The sequence below is a fragment of the Varanus komodoensis genome, unplaced genomic scaffold (genome assembly GCF_004798865.1).
Source record: "Varanus komodoensis strain SLA01 unplaced genomic scaffold, ASM479886v1 scaffold1, whole genome shotgun sequence".
NCBI classification, from domain to species: Eukaryota; Metazoa; Chordata; class Lepidosauria; order Squamata; family Varanidae; genus Varanus; species Varanus komodoensis.
The window spans coordinates 70,630,170-70,653,953 of record NW_025335268.1 but is presented as its reverse complement, the minus strand read 5'-3'; the positions used below and the strand labels follow the sequence as shown (position 1 = coordinate 70,653,953).

Sequence of the window (23,784 nt, the reverse complement as noted above, 5' to 3'; positions counted from 1 at the left end):
GGCACGACTTCGCGACCAGCAACAACAAATGTGGCCAAAGGCAAAAGGGCTGGATCAAATCACTCCAGACACCACGATTTGTCTCAAAGCTCAGAAGAAGCAACCTTTCACATTAGGGACCAAAACTGTGCAAACCTGGAAGGACACCCAAGGGGGAAAGGGGAGTGGCATTCTAGGGACCCCTGGAAGGCCAGGTCGGGGCCTTTGGAAGTCTAGACTTTGCCCAAGGAAAAGCAGGTCCTTGCTACTTGCCACCTTTCTGACAGCCTGCCAAGAACCATGCTGAAGCTCTGAAGAGAAGGAAGGGGGGGGGGGGGAGAGAGAGAGAGAGAGAGAGATCGCCATCTGGCCAATCTGAAATCACATCATTCCCGAAATGCCATCCTTATGACCCGCACAGCGTCTGCTCTGTTTTATGGGAACTTTTGCAGGAAATGAACCCTCTTGGTCTTTCATGTTATCTTACAGATCTTCAATGGCTATTTTATCCATTACTTTGCTCCTGAAAATCTGGACCCTCTCCCGAAAAACATTCTCTTTGTTATCGACGTCAGCGGCTCGATGTGGGGATTGAAGATGAGACAGGTAAACGGGAATGGCAAAAGTGGGGCCTGTTGCGCATTTGAGGCTGTTTCAGGCTGCTTTTTGAAGGGGAGCACAGGCAGGAGAAGGGGAGAGGTCTGCAGAGGAGGCTCAAGACAATGGTATTGATTACAGGAGAGTAACATATTGACCACGGAGGCACAGGGATTACTGTGGGTCTTGGCATGCAAACGAGGGTGATTGCAATGCTGTTAACCTGTGTTAAAAAAAAAAACACTCTTTCCTTTCTGTTGAAAGAGAAAAATATTCCAGGCATGCAGAGAGTTCTTTTTAAAACTTTACTGCAATGAAGGGAACAGAAAGGAACGGTTTCCTTCCCATCCTTCTGTTCACCTGAGCACATGTTCACACACCCCTTTTGAACCCTGCTCCCGGCCGCTTGTTCCCTCCTCTGTTCCCTGAATTGGCTAATAGGGCACTGAGAGTTGTACTCTTTCCGCCCACCTGCTCCGCGCTGCCCCACCACCGGCCCCTCTTCCCAATCCAGCTCTGCCCCCGGTGGTACAAGAGGTTCATTTTGTTCTGCCCGGCTGGTCAATAAACAATCAGGAAGCATTTGGCCCTCCTGCCTATGTGCCTGTTTCCCCACACCTTGTGCTATCTGATTTTGGCCCCTCCCCTCCTTTGGGCTAAGTAATTTTGTTACCTTTTTAAATCTCTTTTACTCCCTTATTTCAAATCATCCTTTCACACCTATCACCTGGTGGCATTATCAGTTCTTCCTGATCAGCAAAGCAACAGCCCTGGCAGCCCCTTGGGGAACCACCAGGCCCCACTTCTTGAAGTAACAGCGAATGCCAAACAGTAACCCGGCTTGGAATGTTTGGGTGCTTCCCGAGAAAGGGGTGCCGGCATTTTATGACCCGAAGGTGCATGAGCAACCTATTTCTGCCAGGACCTAGCGGAATTTTCCCAACGAAAGGAAAAAAGCCGAGGAATCAGTGTGGCCTGTTCCAAGTGAAAGGTGGATCAATAAAGCATCGGATTCCCAAGGCGCCGTGGACTCAGCGAGCCGGCGCAGGGCAGCTCGTGTTTAACGCTGCAGTGGCAGCTTGGCCTTGCTGTGATGATACAGAGGAGCTGTTAACTTTTTAGAATTGTTTATATAGTCTTTCCTCTAAGAGGTTTTTAATGGAAGCGGGAGGACACGAGTGAGGCCTCGGGGTCGATGAGATTCCATAGGAATGAACTGTGGGGAAGCCGAAAGATAAACACATTCCGGGGAAGAGCACAAGAGGTGACCCTGTGGCACGTCTAGAGGTGCAGTTCCAGGTGCTCACTAGGAAAGAAACTTCCCTGAAGGAACCGAGAAAGCGTGCACGGAAGTGCTTTGCATTTAAGGCGCAGCTGTGGCACCGTGGGGCTGGGGCAGAGGGGAAGGGCCAGAGTCAGCCTTATGCGTGGGACCCTAAAAGACCACAGAGCCCTCCCTGGACCCCACCCCTTTTCCCCAGCCACTGATTACAGCGCGGCTGCTCTGCTCCATTCCAAGAGGTGGGAATGCCTCTCCTCCTGCTCCAAGGATTAGGAGATAAGACGCTATCTACCCGACCCCCGATTTGGGGGCTTCTCCAAAATTGCATGCAGCCTCAGGCTGGGAGGGGCCCGACACTCCTGCTCCGAAGGGCAGCGGGACTCTGTGGCTCATGGCATCAGCCAGAGACCGGCCAGCTTTTTCTTTTAACTGCTGTTTGGCCTCTTCCCCGCACGGCTTATTTTTGGGGGGCTCATGCTGGCTGAAGCCACCCTGGGAAAGTCAAAGAGCCAAAAATGGGAGGGTTACCCCTTTTCTTATTCCACTGCCTCCTTTCTTCTCTTCCTTTCTGACCCCCGCTTCCCTCTCTGTTACCCCCTTCCCTTTCAGTGGGCATTTGGGCTGGCCAGCCAGCCTGAAGTGCCAGCTCTTTCCTCCTCTTGGAAGCTAGGCAGCGTCAGTCCTGGTCAGCATCTGAGTCCTGCCCTGAACAGGGAATTGGACCCAATGGCCTTCTTTGGGCCCCTTCTAAATGTATGATTCTTTGATAGCTAAGCGATAAACTGCTTACATTTAAATTCAGTCTGATTAAATTGGTATTCATTATTGTAGCTTTTTACCTTGGGCTTTTACATTTTGCTCCGTAATTCTAAGATGTTTTTGTTGTTACCTATATTGCATATTGCATTTTTATTTTGTTCTATTTTATGTCCTGTGGTAACCATCCAGAAGGCTTCAGCTCTTGAGTGGTATAGAAATAAAATTAATTAAACATAATGACAAAATAATAGATGATTATTGATGAGGGTTTGGATTCATCACATCCAGAGGGACTTTGAAATTAATCTGAGGGCTGCTGGATTCTCACCTCTGTTATAAATAATCCTTCTTCTTTACCCACATTTATGATTAATGCTATTTATATATTGCTTTTCTTTTCAAATACATCCTGAAGGTGTTAGTACGTTTTATTATTAGCATAGTGGAGAGATTAGGAAACAAAAATGTCATCCTATTTTATTTATTTATTTATTTATTAAAACATTTCTATGCCGCCCCTTGCCGAAGCCTCGGGGTGGCTCACAGCAGAAAATAAAATACAATAAAATACAAAAATAACAATATAAAATTAACAATATAAAATAAATAACAATATAAAAGAAGTCGCCCTGGCCAGATAAATAAGCAAATATTGTTAACAATTAAAATGACGTTTAAATAAAAAGGTCTTCGCCTGGTGCCGAAAAACAAATAACGACGGCACCAGGCGGACCTCTCTGGGGAGCACATTCCATAGATTGGGTGCCACCGCAGAGAAAGCCCTCCTCCGAGTACCCACCCTCCTAATTTCCTTCACGGAGGGTTCCCGGAGAAGGGCCTCCCAATGCGCCTTTCAGATGAAAGCATCACTCTGATTCGGGTCCAGATTGCAATAGGGTGGGTGCGTGGGAAGGATGCAAGGACGCCCTTGTGCCGAGCTTCTAGTTTTCCTGGAAGGCTGTAGGGGAAGCAACCTGCGGGCCCCATATAAGGAGAAGAAATCAAAACCCGGTGCAAGGCTTGATTTCAAGGGAAGGGGTCCATCCCCTGCTCTTTTGTGCCAGCCCATATAGGAGGGATGTTGAATGTCAGTTTCCAGCGCCGAGTGCAGCCCACCTGGGATCCGAACCAGACTCTTTCAAGTTCATCAAGGTGGCTACCCTTTCCTCTGCCAGCTTTTGCACAATTGCTTCCCCGTTCTGCTTTATGGATTGGCCTTATGGCCCCTAACATTGTTGGAGAGGGCATAGGATAGTCTGCATTCCCAGATCCAAGGTCGGAGACACCCCTCCGACCTTGGATGGGGAAATCCGTATTTTGGCCCTTCTTGTTCCCAGGGCCGTCTGAACAGCATTATGGGACCTGGGCAAAGCAGTGTCCAGGGGCCCCTATGACAACTACAACTTCTGTTAATTTTGGAAGTTTTCCCATTTTCCAAGGGTTAACATACACAGATTAGTATGGGGCCCACGGGCAAGTGCCCATCAGGCCCACGCGTTCAGACGGCCCTGCTTGTCCCCCACGCAGCTGATACAGAAAGAACGGCATTGCCTGTGTTCTGAGGCTGGAAAAACAACCTCGGAGAGGAGGGGAAAGGGGTAGCTTGAGGGGGAGGGGACAAGACGGCGCGAGGGGTGGCCAAGTTACAGGGTTTCCTGGGGCTGCCCAACCTCTTTCCCTCCCACTCTGAAACACCATTGCAAGATGGCAAAAATGCAGAATGGGAAGCCTGGAAAGGCAAAGGATGCCTCCACTACTCCTGCTCTGCCCTGGAGTCCTGTACGCCTCTGAGTTTGCAGGATTACGAGCACCCCCATTTTAGCTCTGCAGCTAAAATACACCAGTGCTTCTCATGCTGGGCCCATGTGACCCTGCAATGTGGGCCCAAGAGCATCTTCTGAACGGGACCCGGCTGAAAGGGGTTCCACACTGCGCTCTGCTTTACACATGCCGAAGATTGTGCATTGAGCCGGTGTGACATCTATGCCGGACGGAGAGCGACGGCCGTGCCTCCAAGTTCCACTGCTCATTTTTCAGACGGTGGAAGCCATGAAGACCATCCTGGGAGACCTGCGCTCCGATGACAAGTTCTCCATCCTCGACTTCAACCATAACGTCCGGTGCTGGAGGGATAGCTTGGTGGAGGCCTCCAGAATGCAGACAGACGCCGCCAAGAAGTACATTGAGGGAATCCATCCCAATGGAGGTGAGCTCGACTTCCAGCGCAAGCAGTCCAAGCAGATGGGTGGCCTGCAGCACCTCCAGCTGGGGGTCCCGAGATCTTAGGTTGCCACAGCTTCCCTCCAATTCCATGGGAAGTCCTTTGACTTCACTCCCAGTGCTGCGGATTCACTCCATCTTTGCTGCCTTTCTTCTGGCAGGCAAAGTCTCCTTTATGCCAAAAGGCATTTGGCCTATAAGCAGGTCCATTCAGCTTGCGGCCAATTTTTAACTCTATTTCATCCTTTTCTTCAATAATTGTTATGATTTTATTGTATTGTCATGTATTGTCTTGTTGTTTTGACCCATGCTAATTGTGCTTGTAAACCCCCAGAGTACTAGTTTTGGTGGAAAGAAAGGGTCCAGATCAAACAGAGAAATTCAATGGGTAATCAGGAGCGTCACTCAGAACAATTATTCTTTTAGATGGAGGACCATGTATAAAATCTGGGAGGGAGGGGGCTGCGAAGGAACCCTGTGTCCTTGATTTCTGCAGTCGGCACCGTCTGCACATGGGCAGATCCACAAATATTGTGTGCATAGTGACAGAATCTCGGTTTTCAATTTGTGAGGAGGAAATAAAAACTCAGGTCCGTGGGAATGATCAACCGTTTGAACTTCTGCTGCTTTATTGACTGGTGGCCCAGTACCTGCAGTCACTAATGATAATACATTACTGGGTAGAGGCAAACTCAGCTACAAAATCACAGCCCATGTACAGACACTTTTATAACCTGCTAGTCACATACACCAATACAGAGTATTAAGTTTCCAGATAATGTTAGTACAATAGCATTCTGATGTCTTCAGGCATGAATGTTCTAAACCAATCAGAAATACTGCTAACAATAGGATGGAAAACATCACTGATTGCTTTATTATTATCTAGTAAATTCTTGACAGTTCAGGTCAGCCACTTGTGTCTGTTTAAACATGCAAATATGTCTGATGGAGGAGCCATTTCGGAAGTCTGGTTTGACAGCTACACTCTGCAGGAGCTTGTCCCTGTTTAGATGGGCCCATTTGGAAACAAACGAACAGCATTATTTCAGGTTTTTCTACAGCTGATAAGAATACAGGTATATCGCTTCTCAATCTAGCTAAGAATGCCATCTTCTTAAGGCAACAGCAATGCTAAACAGCAACCTGGCTTGGAAAGCTGGTGCTTTGTGAGAGATGCAGGTTTGATTTTTTTTAACACGAAGGATCATATAAGCAACATTTTGTTTTGTTTTTTTAAAACCAGGATTTATCTGAAATTTCCCAACACATAAAAAGCACTCTGCTGATGATGTAACATTGTTTTGTGGTGGTCTGAGAAAAAAATTAGGGCATGAACCCCCAAAGTATATTTAAGCCCCATGGTATATGCTTAATTCTCCTGTCAATTTCTGCAGAAGAACTGGGGGAGTGGCACATCCTTAAACCTGACTCTTAAAATGGATGTTTCCTGCCTTTTTGGATATGTTTGTTGTTGTTCTCCCTTTGGTGGCTTTAATGTTCAATTTGTTAGCCTCATTAGATATCTCAAAATAACCCAAAGGGTGGGGAGCATAAAACCACTTCTATGCATTACCAGTATTGGCTGACAATATAATTTAACCAAGATGAGAAAACCAGCATCTAGTATTTTAATAGATCACATAGGAATACAGAAGAAAAATGTAAAGGAATCTGCATATGTGCGCGCACACACTTTTACAATGCAAGCAACTTGGTCAGGTTAGACAAGCCGGAAAGTTCTCAGCCTTATCTTTCTGCTGAAAAAACTCCAGATCAAGGTCTTCAAAGAATGTTGCTCAAAGACCTATCGCTGTCAAATCAGGAGTGGATTTGTCTGTCCAATTCTGCTTGGCCACATCCCACCCCATGGGCAAAATGTCCACAGGGCTTGATGTGAGGGTACAGAGTCAGGGTGGTGTGGTTGTGAGAGGACTGGATGGGGACCTGGGAGATCAAGTTTCTAGTCCCCAGGCAGCCATGAAGCTCAGTGGGTGACTTCGGGCTAGTCACTTACTCCCAGCCTAGCCTACCTCTCAGGGTGGTTGTGGGGATAAAATGGAGCTATGTAAGCTACCTTGGGTTCTGCACAAGAAGAAAACTGCAGGATATAAATGCAATGTGGTAATGATACATGCCACATGCGAGAGATATACTTGAAGAGAACAAATCTGTCCTTAGGAAACTGCTGTAGCTCTGTGGATAGCAGGCTTATACTACTGTTGAATGGTATAGAAATTAATTAATTGATTGACTAATTAACTCCTTTTCCAACAGGCACAAATATCAATGATGCTCTTCTCCGTGCAATCTTTATTTTAAATGAAGCCAACAAATTTGGCATGCTGGATCCGAACTCTGTATCCATGATTGTCCTGGTGTCCGATGGAGATCCTACTGTTGGTATGAATCCCAGATTCAGGCTTCCATTTTGCATCCTTAAAACTAAAGTGGAGAAAAAATACCATGGAAAAAACCTAGGGGATTTTTTTTCCAGGGGGGAGGGGGGAGGAACACCCAGGAGGAATTCTGCCCTCTTTCTCCTTTCTGTTTCCATCAGGCGAACTGAAGCTGCCGACAATTCAGAAGAACGTGAAGAAGCATATTCAAGATGACATCTCTTTGTTCTGTCTTGGGATTGGATTTGACGTGGATTATGATTTCCTGAAGAGACTGGCCCATGAAAACAATGGCATGGCACAACGAATTTTTGGGAATCAGGAGACCTCTTCTCAGATGAAGGCGTGTTTCTCTTTTATTTAACCGTATAAAGCCGTAAGGGTACTCGAGAGGCCGGAGCTAGGGCAGTTTGGCTGCCGCGGGGAACTGCCCTTTTTCAGCATCCAACTCCTTTGCTGAAAATGCCGCACTGGCTACCTGTTCACTTCTGGGCCAGGTTTAAGGATCTAGCCCTGAAGAACTGGGAACCAGAATACCTGGAAGAGTACCTTCTCGCTTAGCAACCTGCCCAGCACTGAAGGACATTCTCCTGGTGGTTCCAGCCCATGTCTCCACTGGTGTCCGCCATGAGAAGAACCTGCAGTGCATGGACCAATTTTCGTGGAATTTTCTGCCTCTGGAGATCAGTCCGGCACAGACACTGTGTGGTTTCAGCACCTGCATTGTTCTGGGAAGCCTTTGGGCTGACCCATCAACTTCCAAAGGTTACCTTGTTTGTAATGGACCCTTTTAACTCTTTTATCTGTTTTAACTTTGCTGCAGAATCACTGCTTGGATGTGCAGCAGTACATAAATACTGTAAATATAATATACAATTACAGAAAATGCCAGTTGAAAGACAGAAGGAAAATGGATATTTTATTCCCCTTATAGCAGTTGCATTTCTCAGAACATAGGTACCTCTGTGTTCTTTCTGTAAAGAGATAAAACATTTATTCTGAAATGTAATCATCCGGTTATCATGAGTAAGAATGAACAACTCTGCCAATATTTCTCCGAGATTCTTATTTTTCCAGTAGGTCCATTCAGTCCATTCCAAATGTTGAAATAATTTTTAAAAAATTGCATGAACACATGTAGGTATTTTGATGCAAATGCATTTAATATACACTTTTTGCAAACAAATTTCCTCACATCGTGGATTTTTCTTATTTTCCTAATATCCACATTTTGTATGCATTTCTGACTGGAGAACTCTGACGTACACTTTAGGGGATCCAACTCAGGGAAGCATCTCAGGCAGGGTGCAAGACGCTCCTAAAATCAAGCTGTTCTTTGGCACTTGCAGAAATTCTACAACCAGGTCTCTACGCCGCTGCTCAAAAAACTGGAGTTCAACTACCCCCAGGGTCTGGTGTCCGACGTGACGCACAACACCTTCCAGAACTATTTCGGTGGGTCAGAGATTGTGGTAGCCGGGAAGGTGGACACTGTGAATGTACAACACTTACAGAGTGTGATCACAGCCACTGCCGTGAGTACACAAGTTTGCCCTCCTCTCTCTTTTCCAAGCTTGGTATATGTATACAGTTTGGGATTATTTGGTTTTATTGACGATTGATTGATTGATTGGATTTGTTATTTATTTAGTTTATTTTTTCTTTTATTATCATTGCGGATTATTTGATGGATTGTCATTACATTGTGCTTTTTATTGTTAGTAGGTTTGTTGTTGCTTTTTAAATTGTAAACCACCCTGACAGCCATTAGGTTAATTTGGTACAATATAAAAATGTACAAATTTGGTACATTTGTTATTTTTAAATAAATAAATGATCAAAGCTTTCTCAGACCTGTGATGGAGAAACTTTGGATCCTACAGGCAAGCCAGACTTCCAAAGATTCTCCCGTTATCCACGGGCTTCTGTCATCTCCCACACTATCCGTTTTGGGAATTCCAAGATCTAGCGCCCACGTTCAGCAGAGCAAGTGTTTACTGCTGGTGAACATTTTCTCTTAATGGGTTTCCACAGGGTGAGACTACAACACCCCCCCCAACCTTGGTTCCTTCAGATGTTTTGGACTTGCATCATTCTCAGCCGACATGACCAAAGATCAAAGCTGATGGGAGTCATAGATCAAAACACCTGGAGGGAGCCAGATTGGAGAAGGTGCACTAGAATATCTACCTGAAGAAGACATGAAAGCCAGTGTGGTGGAGTGGTTAAGAGCGTAGGACTGGGACTCGGGAGATCTGGGTTCAAGTCCTCACTCTGCCATGGAGCCCGCTGGGGGGCTTTAGGTCTCTCTCAGACTCAGGCCAACCTACCTCACTGGGGTTTTGTTATGAGGATAAGGTCAAAAGGAGGAGGAGAATTATATAAGCTGCCTTGAGTTCCTTGAAAGGAAAAAAGTGGAGATATACTGTAAATAAAATGAATCAATAGTACTTCTCAGAAGGCACCACATAAGGCCAGCTTGAGTCAGGAGACCCTGATTAACTAGGGTCTCTTTCTTCCACTTGCAACTTGCTTGCTTCAGCTTCTGATTGGATCATGTAAAGAAATCTCCCATTGAACCAGCTTAAGGGTAGGTACTCAATGACTTAAAAGATTCCTGTTAATGTTTTTCATTGTGATTAATTGCTTCTGTGCAGGTACACTTGGACTTTTAGCCAACCTATGTCTTAAGGCCGAAGGTCAGACATGGTATAAAACACAAACAATTAACAGCCAACTAAAGTTTTTCATAAATCAAACGTAAGCTAAAAACGACTGAGTTAAGCCTGAGTACCAAAAGCTAGCACAGGAAGCTTTAAAATAGTTTGTGAAAGAGGATCAGAGATTGGTGTCTTTCCAAGAGAAAGAACCCCTGTAAGTGTGGAGAAGCTTTGACTTTGCATCTCCTGCTGTCCTTGTTGTTCAGGCCAGGTGCATGGATGGAACAACAAAGACAATCCTTTCAGCATTTCCATGATCTGGTGCTCTCATGATGTGTGAGCATACAGATCCCACCTTATTCAACCAATATGATGGAAATTGTAGTCCGATAAATCTGGAGAGTACCAGGTGGAGCAAGGCTGTCCTAAGAGAATCTCATAAAGCATCTGATTGGAACTGCGGACACCATGCATGCTCTGTCTCTGGCTTCTCTTTGCTACCTAGTCCAATGCTCAGTTAGTCTTGGAGACCTTGGAAGATGTCGAGGGACTGGATGAATTCCTGAACAACGATATTCACGCCGACCCCAAATTCACTGAAAAGTTGTGGGCCTACATTACCATCAATCAACTTATGGCTGAGAGGTGAGAAGGAAGGAATCCACTGGATTGCATAGAATGCAGGTGAACTACGTTTGGCCCTCTGGGTGTGTTGGCCTACAACTCCCATCATTCCTTACTACCAGCTACAGCTGATGGGAACTGTAGGCCACATGTTGCCTGTTCTATCTTAGAATCTTTCTGGAGGAGAGACAGAAAATGTGCGTTATCCTTGCAGGACAGAATTGCTGGCTGGGATCCTTCCCTGGCGATAGTCGGTGTTACCCCAGTGGCTCTCTTCCCCAGCCCTTGCAGTGTGTTGGACTGCAGCTCCCATCATCCTCAGTCATGCATAGAGCTTGCGCTTCACTTTATGGGAGCTGAAGTCCCAGCCTTCAGCAGGGCGCTAATTTGAGGGAGGTGGTACTGTGGGTTCTGTGGAGCAGGGAGACAGGACAGCGGTGAGGGACACGCTGGTGGGGGCTCCCCTGTCTGTTTTCAGTACGGACGCATACACAGGTTGCCACGATCTAATGGACGACTCAGTGCGACGACAAAAAGAGAGCACGAGAACAGGCTTCAGTTAGAAGCGTGGTATCGGTCACCGTCAAGGCCCTCTGGTACCAGCTGTTGCGAGGCAACCACCTCAAGTGGCAGATGGTGCTTGATGTTCCTCCTGAGCTCTCTGGCTGCTTTCCTTTGCTGACGACACCACTGCATGGGCCACACGATCCAGACTTTGGCCTCCTAAACTAGCTGGGGGGCTCAGGAGTGGTAGAGGGCACTATCCTGCTGCTTGTGTGGAGTCCAGCGGCCATTTGGACTGGGTTGGCTAGATGAGATGGGAAGAGGCCACCATCTTGGCTCATCTCCGCCCCGTCCAGCTTTTATATTGACCTGGAAAGAGCGGTTATCAAGGCCTACTGTCTCTGGCACCCCCAGTCTCCATCTGAGACAGCTTTCGCAGCCAAAACAAACACTGCTTTGTACCTAACAGTATTAGGATCCTGCACCTAGTCTAGAATAAAAACATTGGCGTAGGGCAGAATGGGGCTGTTTAGTCTCCTAGACTCCTCTTCAGTCTCCCTCATGGTCAACTCAGCTCTGAAATGTTGGAAAGTTGAACCCAGACAATGTTTTCTGGGTCTCACAGCAGAGGTAACCTACTTAGTGTCCCCCAGATATTTTGGACTCTGACTCCCATCAGCCTCAATGAGCAGAATCCTTGGTCAGGGATTATGGGAGCTGTAGTCCAAAATTCTGGAGCATACCAGGTTGTCCACCCCCTGCTTTATAGCATCTTCTACCTAGCCTATTCGATTGTTTCTCCTTTCCCAAATCTTTGGGGAAAGCATGTAAATACGACAAAATCTAATGAAACTTCGGGCGTCCATCCTTGAACAAGTGGCTGGTATTTTCACACCATGCAGGAACTTGGCTCCAACAGCTGCCCTGAAGAGGAACATCACAAAGTCCATCTTGCAGATGTCCCTGGACCATCACATCGTGACTCCCTACACGGCCATGTTGATTGAAAGCCCAGACGGAGAAGAGCTGATGCTGGCGGACTCACCGCAAGACCGCAAAAGGGCTTGCTGCCCAGGTCGGCCCAGTTCACTGTCTCCGGTCCTTGCTGTGCAGCTCAGCTCCACCCTAATTTCATTCTTTTTCTCCCCAATCAGGTGTTTTAACCATCGGCCAGCCGAAACCTGACAATTCCATCCCCTCTTGGGCCAAAACCACCCCCAAAACGAAGGATACCTTATCTCTTCTCATGGGTCCCACGGCAGCAGCTGTGCACGAGGGTAAGACAAGCTCCTGTTTTAGGCTCTTTCGTGTTTTCCTGTGATGGGGAAGAGAACTTAAATTCCAAGGAGAGGGAAAGTTTTTGCTTTTGCTATTATTCCTGTCGTTACTAGAAGGAGGAAGCGTATTTGCAATGTTCAATGTAAGAATCCATTGCTTTAAAATGCTGATTTACTAACAGTGCAATCTTACGCATGTCTACTCAGAAGTAAATTTTATGGAATTTAATGGGACTTATTCCAGGGTAATGGCATACAAACTGACCTAAGGCTACACAGAGTGATAGTCTGACAGAATTCCTTCCTGATGGGAATAAATTTCACTGGACCTCAGAGGGACTTATTTTCAAGCATTCACCAGATCTGATGCTAACAACTGAGCCAATGAATTGGGCAGCAGCTGTCTCTGAAAACCAAAATTATATGTTTCACAAACACATAGTCTTTACATTTCTATTACGCCTCTCTTGATGTATAAAATGAGGTTGGTGAGTAACATCTGACGAAAGGCATTCCTTCTGAATGAGAAGGACGTTGAAATACCGCTTCTAAGAACACGGCATGCTGGGACAGATGCACCAGTCTAAAGCAGGACTGAGAGGCATGTACCCCCCCAGAGGTGTCTGGACTCCATTAACCCTGCAATCAGGGCCAGAGGTCAAGGATAATGGGTGTGCAAGTCAGCAACAGCTGAGCAGGATGGTTTAGCTTGGAGTCCGGTGCTGAGCAGGGGGTTGGGCCTGATGGCCCAAAGGTCCCTTCTAGCTCTACTGTTCTAGGATTCTATGATCTGGCTGTCCACACGTAGCTTGCCATTGATCTAAATTAAGGTATCCCTCCTCGTTCAGAACCATTTCTGCTCTCTTGAGCAAGGGGGTGCTCGTTTAGCCAAAGAGTTTATCGATTCGCCAGTGCGGTGTAGTGGTTAAGAGCACGGGTGTGGGACTCAGGCGATCTGGGTTCGAGTCCCCGCTCAGCCATGGAGCCAACTGGGTGACTTTGGGCCAGTCACAAACTCTCAACCTAGCCTACCTCTCAGGGTTGTTGTTATGAGGATATGACTGACAGCAGGAGGAGAATTAAAAACAGCCTTGCGAACCTTGGGAGAAAAGCAAGTGGGATAAAAATATAACAAATACATAATAATATATAGGAAGGGTGCAGTTTTTGGCATACTTAAACAGAAACAGTTCCTACAGATCCTGGAGTGCCCCAGCAAGCCATATTCTGCTGTAGCGCCTTTCAGTTATCTAGCAAGATATATGGAAAGGCCGAGGAATTGGCCAGAAGGAACCATGGAAAGGACACACACTTTTCCCCCAATGAAAATGGAAAAGGAAGCCTCAGGAATCCCACAGGATGAATTGCTAATGTACAAAAGCCCTAAAACTCACACGCTTAATTAGTGAAGACCATTTTTAATGGGACAAGGACACAATTATTCACGTGGCTTCTGTAGTTTTTATTCCAGCAAAACACTCATTGTTGTGATAAGCAGGCTGCCAGTGGAGAAAAGATACTTATCCATCTCCAGAACCAAAACATTGTGTATTCTCTTCCTGTTTGCTCCATTCTCTCTTTCCCTCCTCTTTGCTGTCCTTTCTGTTGCTCTCCAGAACATACGCCCCGTGAGGTAGAGACCTGTCGGTCATGGATTACTATTAGTCTTATTAGAGTCACGATTAGCATTCGTATTTGCTCCAGGGGGAAAGCCAGGTGGAAGCAGGGCTCTAGTCAAAGTGCAGCCACTGAGAAACGAGGAGACGACATCCATGCGCTCGGGTCTGCAGCGGGGGCTCCACCAACCTCCCCAAATCTCTAGAAGGGGTCTTGAGGGGGGGACCCGAGCCCAGTGAATAGTCTGCCGAGGGTGTTCAGTGGCCACAGAATCTCAGCTGAAACAACGGGAAAGTGGGTTACGGCGTGGAATGGCGTATCCCGGAGGAAGCGAGATCTGGTGAAGGATAAAGATCTGCTTGCAATGGCTGGAGTGTTTGTGGGACCTTGAGGGAGACGAGTCCAGCAGCAAAGCATGGGTTTCTTTCTGCCCAAATCCTGCAGGTATCCCCGCCTCTCATTTGCTTCAGGGATGAGCCAGGGGCACAAACCGAAGTGTTCCTGCCCCATGGCTCTTCCCCTTCAGACCCTGACCCTTCCAGATCAACTCCTGGAGACTGCCTGCAGCTCTTTCCACCAATGCAGGGCTTTGGAATTAGACCCCTGCTGGGGAAGTTCTTCCCGGCAGGGGGCCTGAATATGTGGAGGGAATGGGCCGAGCGGGGGAGCCATCAGCACAGCGGTGGGTAGAGGGAGACAGAGAGTTGGAAGGAGCGTGGCTGCCTAAACAGTTTTTGGCCAGGCCACGTTCTGGCCCTCGTGGCACCTGCAGATTTGATGGCTGCCCATCAGCCGGTCCTTGACTCTCTGGATATGGAGGGCCGCACCGTATGCCCTCCTCATCCACAGCAATGCCGGGACCAAGCCTCTCTGGGGTTCCTTGCAGCAGTACTGCAAAACCATCACCCCGAGTTCACGCGGTCGATGCTTCTGTCCTCCTTCCCCCTGGGGCGAGTGGTCATGAGCGCAATCGGCCTCACACGACCTGGCATCCTTCAGGTGGGTCTGGATTTAGTGATGCTGCTGAGCCTGGGTTGCAGTGGTGCGACACCAGAATGTTTTTCGTACTAGCAGTGAGCAGCCATCCGCTCAAATGGAGGCTGCAGGCAAGCCGTCCGAAGAAGATCGAGACCTGGGAGACAGCCATGAACCGACGGGAAAAGAAGCGCCAGCATTAGGATGTTTCATCAGGATCACCCACAGTGCGGTGTTCCCAAGCGCCCTGTGTGGTGTGAAGGCGGGACAGTGAAGAATACGGGGGCATCCGAAACCTGGTGCTGGAGGGGAGCTTTGCACGTATCCTGGACCGACAGAAGGATGAACAAGGGGGTCCTAGAGCAAGCCAGTCCAGAACGTGCGCCGGTAGCAGAGATGGCAAAAGGGAGGCTGATATGCTTTGGGCACGTCGTGAGAAGGCACCGTTCCCTGGAGGAGATAATCGTGCGGGAGAAAGCTGGAGCCAGAGAAGAGGAGGAGGAGCAAGCAGGAGACGCATCGGCTGCATAAAGGAAGCCCCCGAGGGTGCATGAGCTGAGCAGGGCTGCCAAGCGCCAGGCGTTCTGGGCCCTTTAATTCGTAGGGGCGCCCTAAGTCTGCGCTGGCTTGACTGCATGTCACAGCACCCCGAGGGCGCCCTGTTGGCCTGAGCCTCCCTGCAAGGGACATGAATTTCCCCACCCAGGTAGCCTTCCTTGTTGCGGTGCAGAATATTTGGGCTACTAAGAGCCAAAAGACCTGGTGCCTCTGGAGAGGAAAACTGCTGGGAGTGTTTTGTTGACCTGCATCAAGGCAGCTGCTTGCAATTTTTGCGCTCCTTGGGGGCCTTAGGGACGCCATAATAAGTGACTATACTTTAAAAAAAATTCCACAGCATTTTTGGCTGGAAGATCAGCATTGTAGTCCCACCCACCTGGAAGAGCCATGATGGGGAAGGCAGGTGTGAATAAAGGACCAGAAAATACGGAAAAGTTACATAATTTAAAGAACCAAGTAATAATAATATCCCATACAGTTCGTGGGCAATGCATTAATCATGCATAACATTTATCTTCTTCATTTATCTAAACAGGATCCTTAGTAATTGGCCAAGCACCAACTGGCAATCCCGTCCCATCTTGGGTGAAGCCCACCGCAAAAACAGGGGGTCCTTTAGCTGCCGTCATTGGTCCAACTTTGTCTACCGTGCGTGCAGGTAACAGACGTTGGACTGGCTTTCCTGTTCACGTTCATCGGCATTTCCTCAGCGTAGCTGTTCCGGGGGGATTTGTAAGAAGAAACCCTGGCAGGGGAAGGGGCTGCCTCCGTCCCACCCAGGCCTTAGCCCAGCCGGGTCCTGGCCCAGGAATGTGCTGTGCACCATGGGTGTGCATCTCAGCCAGCCCCAAAACATTTCGTGTGACGGAAAACAAGGCTCCTGGAGAGAGTCTGAGTCTGTCGGACACGGAATAATCCACTCAAGTTGCGGCAACCCAGGCTCAGGCTGGACATCAGGAAAAGCTTCCTCACTGTCAGAGCAAGACGGCAGCGGGACCAGCTGCCCGGAGAGGTGGGGGGCTCTCCCACACTGGAGACACTCAGAAAGGAACTGGGCAGCCCCCTGAGTGGGATGGTGGAACATGGGGTCCTGCCAGAGCAGGGGGTTGGACTGGACGGCCTTCACGGCCCCTTCCAGCTCTACTGTTCTATGATTCTAAGTATAGCAAAGGAATCTTGGCGGGCAGATTTTCTGAATGAGAATCTGATTAGCTAATAGAATTTTCTCCCACCCGCCAATCAAAACGTCCCAGCCCATGAGAAACAGAGCGGCATCGAGGCACGAGGACCCCTGGGGAAGGCAGCTGGGGCTTGTCTCTCCTCCTGGCTCTCACGGCCAGTAGGTCTGGCTCAGAATTCCTCTCCGATGGCTGTCTCTGTGCTGATCTAGGAGCAGAGCGAAGCTGGTGATGCAAGGGGTGGGAGAAAGCCCCTTTTCCATTTCCCTTCCCCAACAGCAGTGCCTAAGGCCTCCGTGAAGAATTTTTATCCCCGTGGTCCTTGGAACACTCTCGGAGAGGCCTTTTGATTGCTCTCTCGTTGTTGCAAATCCATATATCATAATTTAGGGACTAGCTAGAAGGGAGAGCTCCGGAAGATTGAACTCTAACTCCTGCAAGCATAGCCAAAGGTGAGGAATGCTGGGAATTGGCCTGAAACATCTGGATATCCACCTTCTGCCTACCCCTTGTATAATTCACCGTCAGGAGCATCAAGGGAAAGCCAAATAGGAGGAGAGGGTGCATGTGATCCATTTTTCCTGTGGGGGCTGCAGATTTCAACACACACTTTCAGCAGGAAGTTGATACAGCCCTTGAAGGGCAGGGATGGCGTTCTGCTCCGATGATATAAACATGAGGGCCATGTGAACGCAAGTGCAATTGCAGCATTTTGGAAGCGAAATGCATGCATTTGGGTTTGCACAGAAAGAGGGATGGAGGGAGAACAGAATAAATACGCTCGAGGAGTGCCACTGCAAAAGCACATAGGCGTTCGAGGCACGGCATGAGCACCTTTTAGCTGTGCAGTGAAGAAATGCTGATCTCGGGGTTTGCCGGTGCCGCACAGCCCGCTGTTAGCTCCGAGGCCCTCGAGACAGACGGGAACTCAAAGTGAGGGCTGCAGGCTGAATCAAGATGGCAGAAATAAAAGGGCTGCTTTGAAACTGGTATAAATCCCCAATATCATCCCCACAGAGGTGGTCGCATGGCTGAAATGCATGTCAGAGACTGTGGCTGATCCCTGGGATAACTAAATTTCACCCATCTTCTTCCATCACAGGACCTTTAATTTTAGGGCAATCCAGGCCTGATAATTCCACATCCTTGGGTAAGGCTGCAAAGAACCCAGCAGGCAGTAACCGCATACATTCAGGTAGAACATATTTCTCTTATTCCCGTTTACCTCTTCGGGCTAGGGCAGGCCTGCACCAGATTCAGTGGTGCGGCAATGTAGCCTCCCATCCTTTTAAATCTTCAGGGCAAAGAGGAAAGCTTTTACCTTGTTATAAGTAGACCACAGGTAGGCACAGGGGTGCGAAACCTCAGGTGAGCAGACTAAATTCAGCTGCCTATGAGGCCCTCTGAGGAAAACACAGGCAAGGACACTGCCGCCACAAAGAGACAGGTGGCTATTTATTTCAAATGTGAGCCAGTCTAGGAAGCCTTTTATGATGCCACCTGTGGCTCGCAGCTGGTCTGCAGGACTGCTCTGGGGCTAACCCTGCAAGCACCTATAGATCTGATGCGAATCCTGCAAGTACTTGCAGGGTGGGCCAGGCTGCCTTCTCTGTCAGGCCACCAGGGGCGCTGCATCGCTCTGTGGTTCCTGACAAAGTCTCTTTGAGTGCCACACAGCTTGGCATCACGGATCCTTTTTCATCTGGTGCTTAATTCTCGAGGCTCGTTTTTCCCTCCTCCTCCTCATTAGAAGCCTGCTTTCCCATGCTTTCAGGGCACCTGACTTGATTGCCTCCCGGAAGATTAGACCGCAGCTGGTTTTCCTCCCCTGCATCTCACGGCTCTCCTGCTCACCACGCCCCTCCGTAAAGCTTCCTCCTTCCCTCTGAGATAGAAGCACTTGGCATGCCCTCGTGGGGCACGTCTGCAGAGGTGCTGAGTCCCACCCAGCCCCTGCAAAGGGAAGGCAACAGGCAGCTCTGCCCCGTGCAACGTGCAGAAGGCATTTTATCTCCGGTTCCAGCTCATTTCAAATCATCTACAGGTGCTGGGATAAGAATAAGGAAGAGAATACTTTGGGTGCACGTGTGTTTGCTTCTTCAGGTAGTGCGGGGGACACACCACCTTTGCAAGCAGGCCCACTGGTGTGTCCTGGCGAATTCCTACTTGGGGGGCAGGAGGACGCAACGGAGGCGTCCCTGTTTCTCTAGGGAAGGACATGAACGTTGGAGGGCTGCTTTAGTGTTTCTCAGGCAGAGGAGGAGAATCCTTCCTTTCCTTTCTCTTTCCTTTATCACTGACTGTGCTTCTTGGTGCCTGGTTTAATGGTTGCATGTTTGCCATGAAATAGTTAACACTGCTGAGGGCCTGCAAAGCAGGACAGAAATATTTTCGGTCCTAAAATCTGGAGAATGATATCATACAGGCCTGCCCAACCTGCTGCCTTCCAGATGTTTTGGACTACAACTCCCATCCATCCCAGCCAGCATGGCCTTCGGTCAGGAATGCTGGAAGCAATCGTTCTGAAACAGCTGGAAGGCACTGGGTTGGAAAGGGCTGCTCTGAGAGAGAGGAATGTCGGGATTTTCCGGCGGCTGCATAGGTGCCTGCATCTACCAGGCCCACCCAGAAGAAGGTCATCAGAGCAAAGGAAAAGTTCTGCAGGGTCAGACCCAAGGGCCATCTGGTCCATCACTAAATACACAGGGTGGCCAACCAGCTGCCCGCAGGATCCCTCCCGCAGGATGGGGCCAGGACCTCCCCCAGCACAAGCTCCTCAGCAATCGGTGTGGGCAGGCAGGCACCTCTGGTCAAGGAGGGAGCCCAGGGCCAGCAAGGCCAGTAGCCACCGATAGCCTCCTCCCCCATGAATCTGTCCAGTCCCCTTTTCAAGCCATCCAGGATCTCTGGCCTCACTTGCAAAATTCATACTTTATGACAAACCAAAGTGGTTCAGAGACAAATCTGTGGACTCAGAACTGGGTCTGACTTACCAGGCACTGGAGCACTGTGTTCCAATTTTGCATTTCCCCCCTACAATGCCATTTCTCGTTCTCCGCTGGAGAACGAGCGGGGCAGTGGGGTTGTGTTGCTCAGCACAGAACATCCAGTTGCAAACATGAAATGCATCGTCGGGTGTGAGCAAATCAGATCTTTCCCTAAGCCCCCTCTGCATGCTCTTTAACTCCTTCCCTTGAGGAGCTTGAGAGAAGGCTCAGGATTTTATTTATTTGTTTATTAGATTTGTTAAACATTTGTTAACCTTTGTTAAGCCACCCATTAACCTTTTATTTATTTGTTTATTAGATTTGTTAACCATTTGTTAACCTTTGTTAAGCCACCCATTAACCTCATGCTCTCTGGCAGCCATTACAGTATAAAATCAACAAATAACATCAAGAAAATGTTAAAATATACCAAATAAATACAATACAATCTCAGCAAAATAACTGAATAAAAACAAAGCATACATTAATATAATTAAAAACCCATGCATTTTTATAAATAGTCTAGAAGGGGCACTGGGAAGGGACAGGTTTTGCCAGGCAGCTGGATCAGCTCGTGTGACACCCCCACTCCATCCCGTCCTGGTTGCTTTGCCATTGCTGGCGACCGGCCGGGCGAGCAGAGGAGGAATTCCTTCTTCAGCTGCAGATAGTCACAAAACGGCCGTCAGTCCCTTGCGATTTAAGTGCCGCAAGCACTAACCACTGCAAGGACACTTCTTCCCCACTTCCTTAGAAGAGCCATCTCTGAAGACGGAGCCGACTTGATAGGATTGAATGGCCCCTTACAGAAGGGAGGGCGTTTAAAGAAATGTCGTGGGTGGGAGTAATGGGGAAATGTAGTCTCGAAGAGCTGGAGTTCTCGATGCCCATCATCCTCCTCTCTTACTTTGTTCTCCACCCCACAGAATACTTGCTCTCCTCCTTCATGGACAAGCTTTGGCCTGTACGCTCTTCATGCTCAGTTCTGTATGTAGCTGAAAGCAGGCAGTGTTGAGTCCCGTGGAAAAGGCCCTTCTGTTTGTACTTAGGGTATTCCGTGATGACCCTTGGTCCGTGCTCCATAAATACCACTTAGAGCCCGCCACCTGGTGGTCCTTCTTTGTGGAATAAGTCTTTTTGCCTCCAGAAATCAATATAACAGATGACCAGTCTGTATCCTACCCCCTGCAATAAAAAGCATGTCTCTAGCAAATGCCCTTGGCCTTCTTCATCAAATACGTACCTCGTTTTGTCTTCCAGTGGACAACGATCCTCATTTTATCATCAATTTACCAAGGCAACAGAAGAACATCTGCTTCAATATAGATTCTGAGCCTGGCACAATCCTGAATTTAATTTCAGATGCTGCATCTGGTAAGAGAAAAGTCCAGTCTTCTATGTTTAGAAAGAGGTGTGAAATGGTAGCATTTGGAGAACAGAGTAGGAGTGGAGCTGAAGGCTGTGCTATCTGAGACATTTATGATGTGCTCACACTTGCTTGTGGGTTCTTGAGATTGCATTGTAGCCCACCACTTCTGCGTTCTTTTTAAAAAACATTAGCGCCTTAGAGCAGGGAAAATGCAGCATTTAATTGTAAAAGAAAAAAGAAAACGTTCTGGCCTCTTCTGCATGTATGCTGATACCACAGTGCCCCCTAGAGGTTGTGTGGTGGAAAAGCAGGAAGGGCCACACTCTTCATATAGCACTCAGGTCTCAATTCCATGATGAAACAAAGTACCACCAATTCACCACCTCGGGTAGAAAAGCCCTGGTGGGCTAGAGGGGAACAGGGCAGGATCTGACCAGCTGGAGCCTGAGCCAGACGGTACTTGACGCCTGAAGATGCAGCGTGAACGGCACATCGAGTCAAGCAACGGCAGAAGCGAGAGCAAAAACTAATTAGGCTCCTCAAGGACAAATTGTACTGCTGGTGGACCGTGGTTTTTATCTAGAACTGCAATGGTTTCGGCCTTCCTTCCCACATCCCCCATGCCCCCCAAAACCGCTCCTGGGGGTCAGGGAACTCTTATGACAGGTATGAGGAACTGGGGGAAAAGGAAGAGCAATCTGAGTGAGCCGAGAAGCGGTCGAAGTGAAACAGACTTTGCACTGTTTTGAAACATTGATGGTTTCCTTTAAACGTTATTGTTATTTCTGTATTTCTGCATTTGAAATTCTTTTGCTTTTATAGGGTATTTATAAACCATCTTCATCAGGGTGATGAACAATAAACATTTATTTTAAAAGCCACAAAATGCAGCAAAGGGGATGCCCCTTTGTGTTCGACCAAAGCCCTAAAAGAGTTCCCTGCTGGATGTTGTAGGATTTCCCCCCCCCCCCCCGTCTAGACATGCATAAGTTTGCACCCCAAAGCAGTAAAACACAGTCATAAACAGCATTAAAAGATAGCAGAAAAGACTATCCAACTGAAAATGGCCAGGAAAAAAGAAAAGTTTGACTTGGTTGCCTGGAAAGGCTGTTCCATGAACAGGGTGTAGAAACAGAAAAGGCCTTTTTCCGTAGCTGCCACAGAACAAAAAAGTACACAGAGGAGAGGAGACTCCTTGCAGGCCCAGTGCAAGGTGCCCCTCCAGGTACTTGACCCTCAGGCCACATAGGGCTCTAATGCTAAGGACTAGCAACTTGAATTGGACCTGGGAGCAAATAGTTGAAAAGGGCTGCTTCCCCGGTATTGATTCATTGCTATTATACCAGCCTGGGCACCAAAATGAAATAAATTTGAAATCATTGTTTGCAGGAAAATTTAACAGGATAACCCCACCCCCCACCTGTTCCCCCACAGTTCTATAACTCGGTTCACCTGGAGACAAGCATGTTCTTTCTGGCACCTTGCAATTGGCAGTAGATGCGTGCATGGAAATCCAGTCGCTGCATATTCCAAGTGTCATTCGAACTCTCCAGACCTGCTTTCCCAACCCCAGGACATGCCCACTAATGTGCGAGAACCACTTGGGACGCCATGTTGAACACTGTAAGGACTCCGAGAACTTGCCTGTTTTGCAGGAATTGTTGTCAACGGGCAGCTCGTGGGGGCCAAGAAGAGGGTGAACAATAAACTGAGCACCTACTTTGGCAAGATCGGGTTTTATTTTGAAGACAGACGCCTGAAGGTCGAGGTCAGCACGGATGCCATCACCCTGAAGGATGGCCTCTCCAGCACGTCTCTCTCCTGGTCTGATACCGGAAGCCTCATTCGGAGGAGGTGAGCAGAGGCCCGGACAACCGGCGCATCAGGCCTGGGCTGGGCACATTGATTGATTGATTGATTGATTGAACTTCTATGCCGCCCCATTTGCCGAAGCCTCGGGGCGGCTCACAAACATAAATAAATAACATCCTATAAAACAATATAAATTAAGTCGTCCTGGCCAAAGCATAAAATAAATAATATTAACAATTAAAATAACGTTTGAATAAAAAGGTCTGCCTCTTGAAGGGGAAACTGGCAAGCTTCATCAGGGGGCTGATGAACCCTGAGGGTTTTCAACCCAGGCCTGGCCTGTCTACCTGGGTAACTTTAGCCAAGCCTATCCCAGTGAGATACAGGACCCCAGCCAACAGAGCTGAGGGCAACTGGGGGGTCTCAGCTCGGGGAGGGTCAGGGCAGCCACAGTTGCGCCACCTGGCTGGGAGACCGCTTCTTCTTGGGGAGCTCAGGTGTATAATGGTGATGTCCTCCCATTCCGACCAGGAAGTTCTTGACAGGCCCTCGGGCTACGGCTAGGTTCCACGGGCCCTGGGCAGGCCCATAAGATGGTTCCAACTTGGGATCTAAGAATGGCACTCACCTGCTGGCTGAATTATGTATCCCAGATTGCGCATCTCTGTGGCAAAAGAGAGCAACGTCACCCTCACCGTTGACGGGGACTCGTCCTTCATGGTTTTGCTTCACCGTGTGTGGAAGAAGCATCCTGCCCATGTTGACTTCCTGGGTCTCTATATTCCGCCTACAAACAACTTCTCAGCGGCTGCCCATGGCCTCATCGGTAAAGCGTTCTGGAGTTGGGAGGCAGCAATATGCTGTTGCGGGGACACGTGGCAGATACGACCACAGGGAACTACTGCGGGGAGAGGAAAGGATCACGAAAACGTCAAAGCAGGAGTAGAAAGGACGATCCCATTTGGGTTGGAGGAAGTAGTTTACTTT

General features: G+C 48.4%; 1 protein-coding gene across 2 annotated transcripts in view; it reads left to right on the top strand.

The window, feature by feature from the left end:
• Nucleotides 1-23,784, top strand: part of ITIH2 (inter-alpha-trypsin inhibitor heavy chain 2) — a 41,088-nt gene that overhangs the window by 15,290 nt on the left and 2,014 nt on the right. The window contains exons 9-21 of one of the 2 annotated variants that reach the window (XM_044428349.1): nucleotides 469-585; nucleotides 4,655-4,823; nucleotides 7,115-7,240; nucleotides 7,398-7,579; nucleotides 8,586-8,771; nucleotides 10,402-10,541; nucleotides 11,927-12,099; nucleotides 12,179-12,301; nucleotides 15,987-16,109; nucleotides 17,732-17,824; nucleotides 20,877-20,990; nucleotides 22,641-22,839; nucleotides 23,451-23,623. In XM_044428349.1, the coding sequence (XP_044284284.1) occupies nucleotides 469-585; nucleotides 4,655-4,823; nucleotides 7,115-7,240; nucleotides 7,398-7,579; nucleotides 8,586-8,771; nucleotides 10,402-10,541; nucleotides 11,927-12,099; nucleotides 12,179-12,301; nucleotides 15,987-16,109; nucleotides 17,732-17,824; nucleotides 20,877-20,990; nucleotides 22,641-22,839; nucleotides 23,451-23,623 (1,918 nt within the window). The remainder of the gene's footprint in view (nucleotides 1-468; nucleotides 586-4,654; nucleotides 4,824-7,114; nucleotides 7,241-7,397; nucleotides 7,580-8,585; nucleotides 8,772-10,401; nucleotides 10,542-11,926; nucleotides 12,100-12,178; nucleotides 12,302-15,986; nucleotides 16,110-17,731; nucleotides 17,825-20,876; nucleotides 20,991-22,640; nucleotides 22,840-23,450; nucleotides 23,624-23,784) is intronic. The other variant, XM_044428357.1, reaches the window with a different exon arrangement.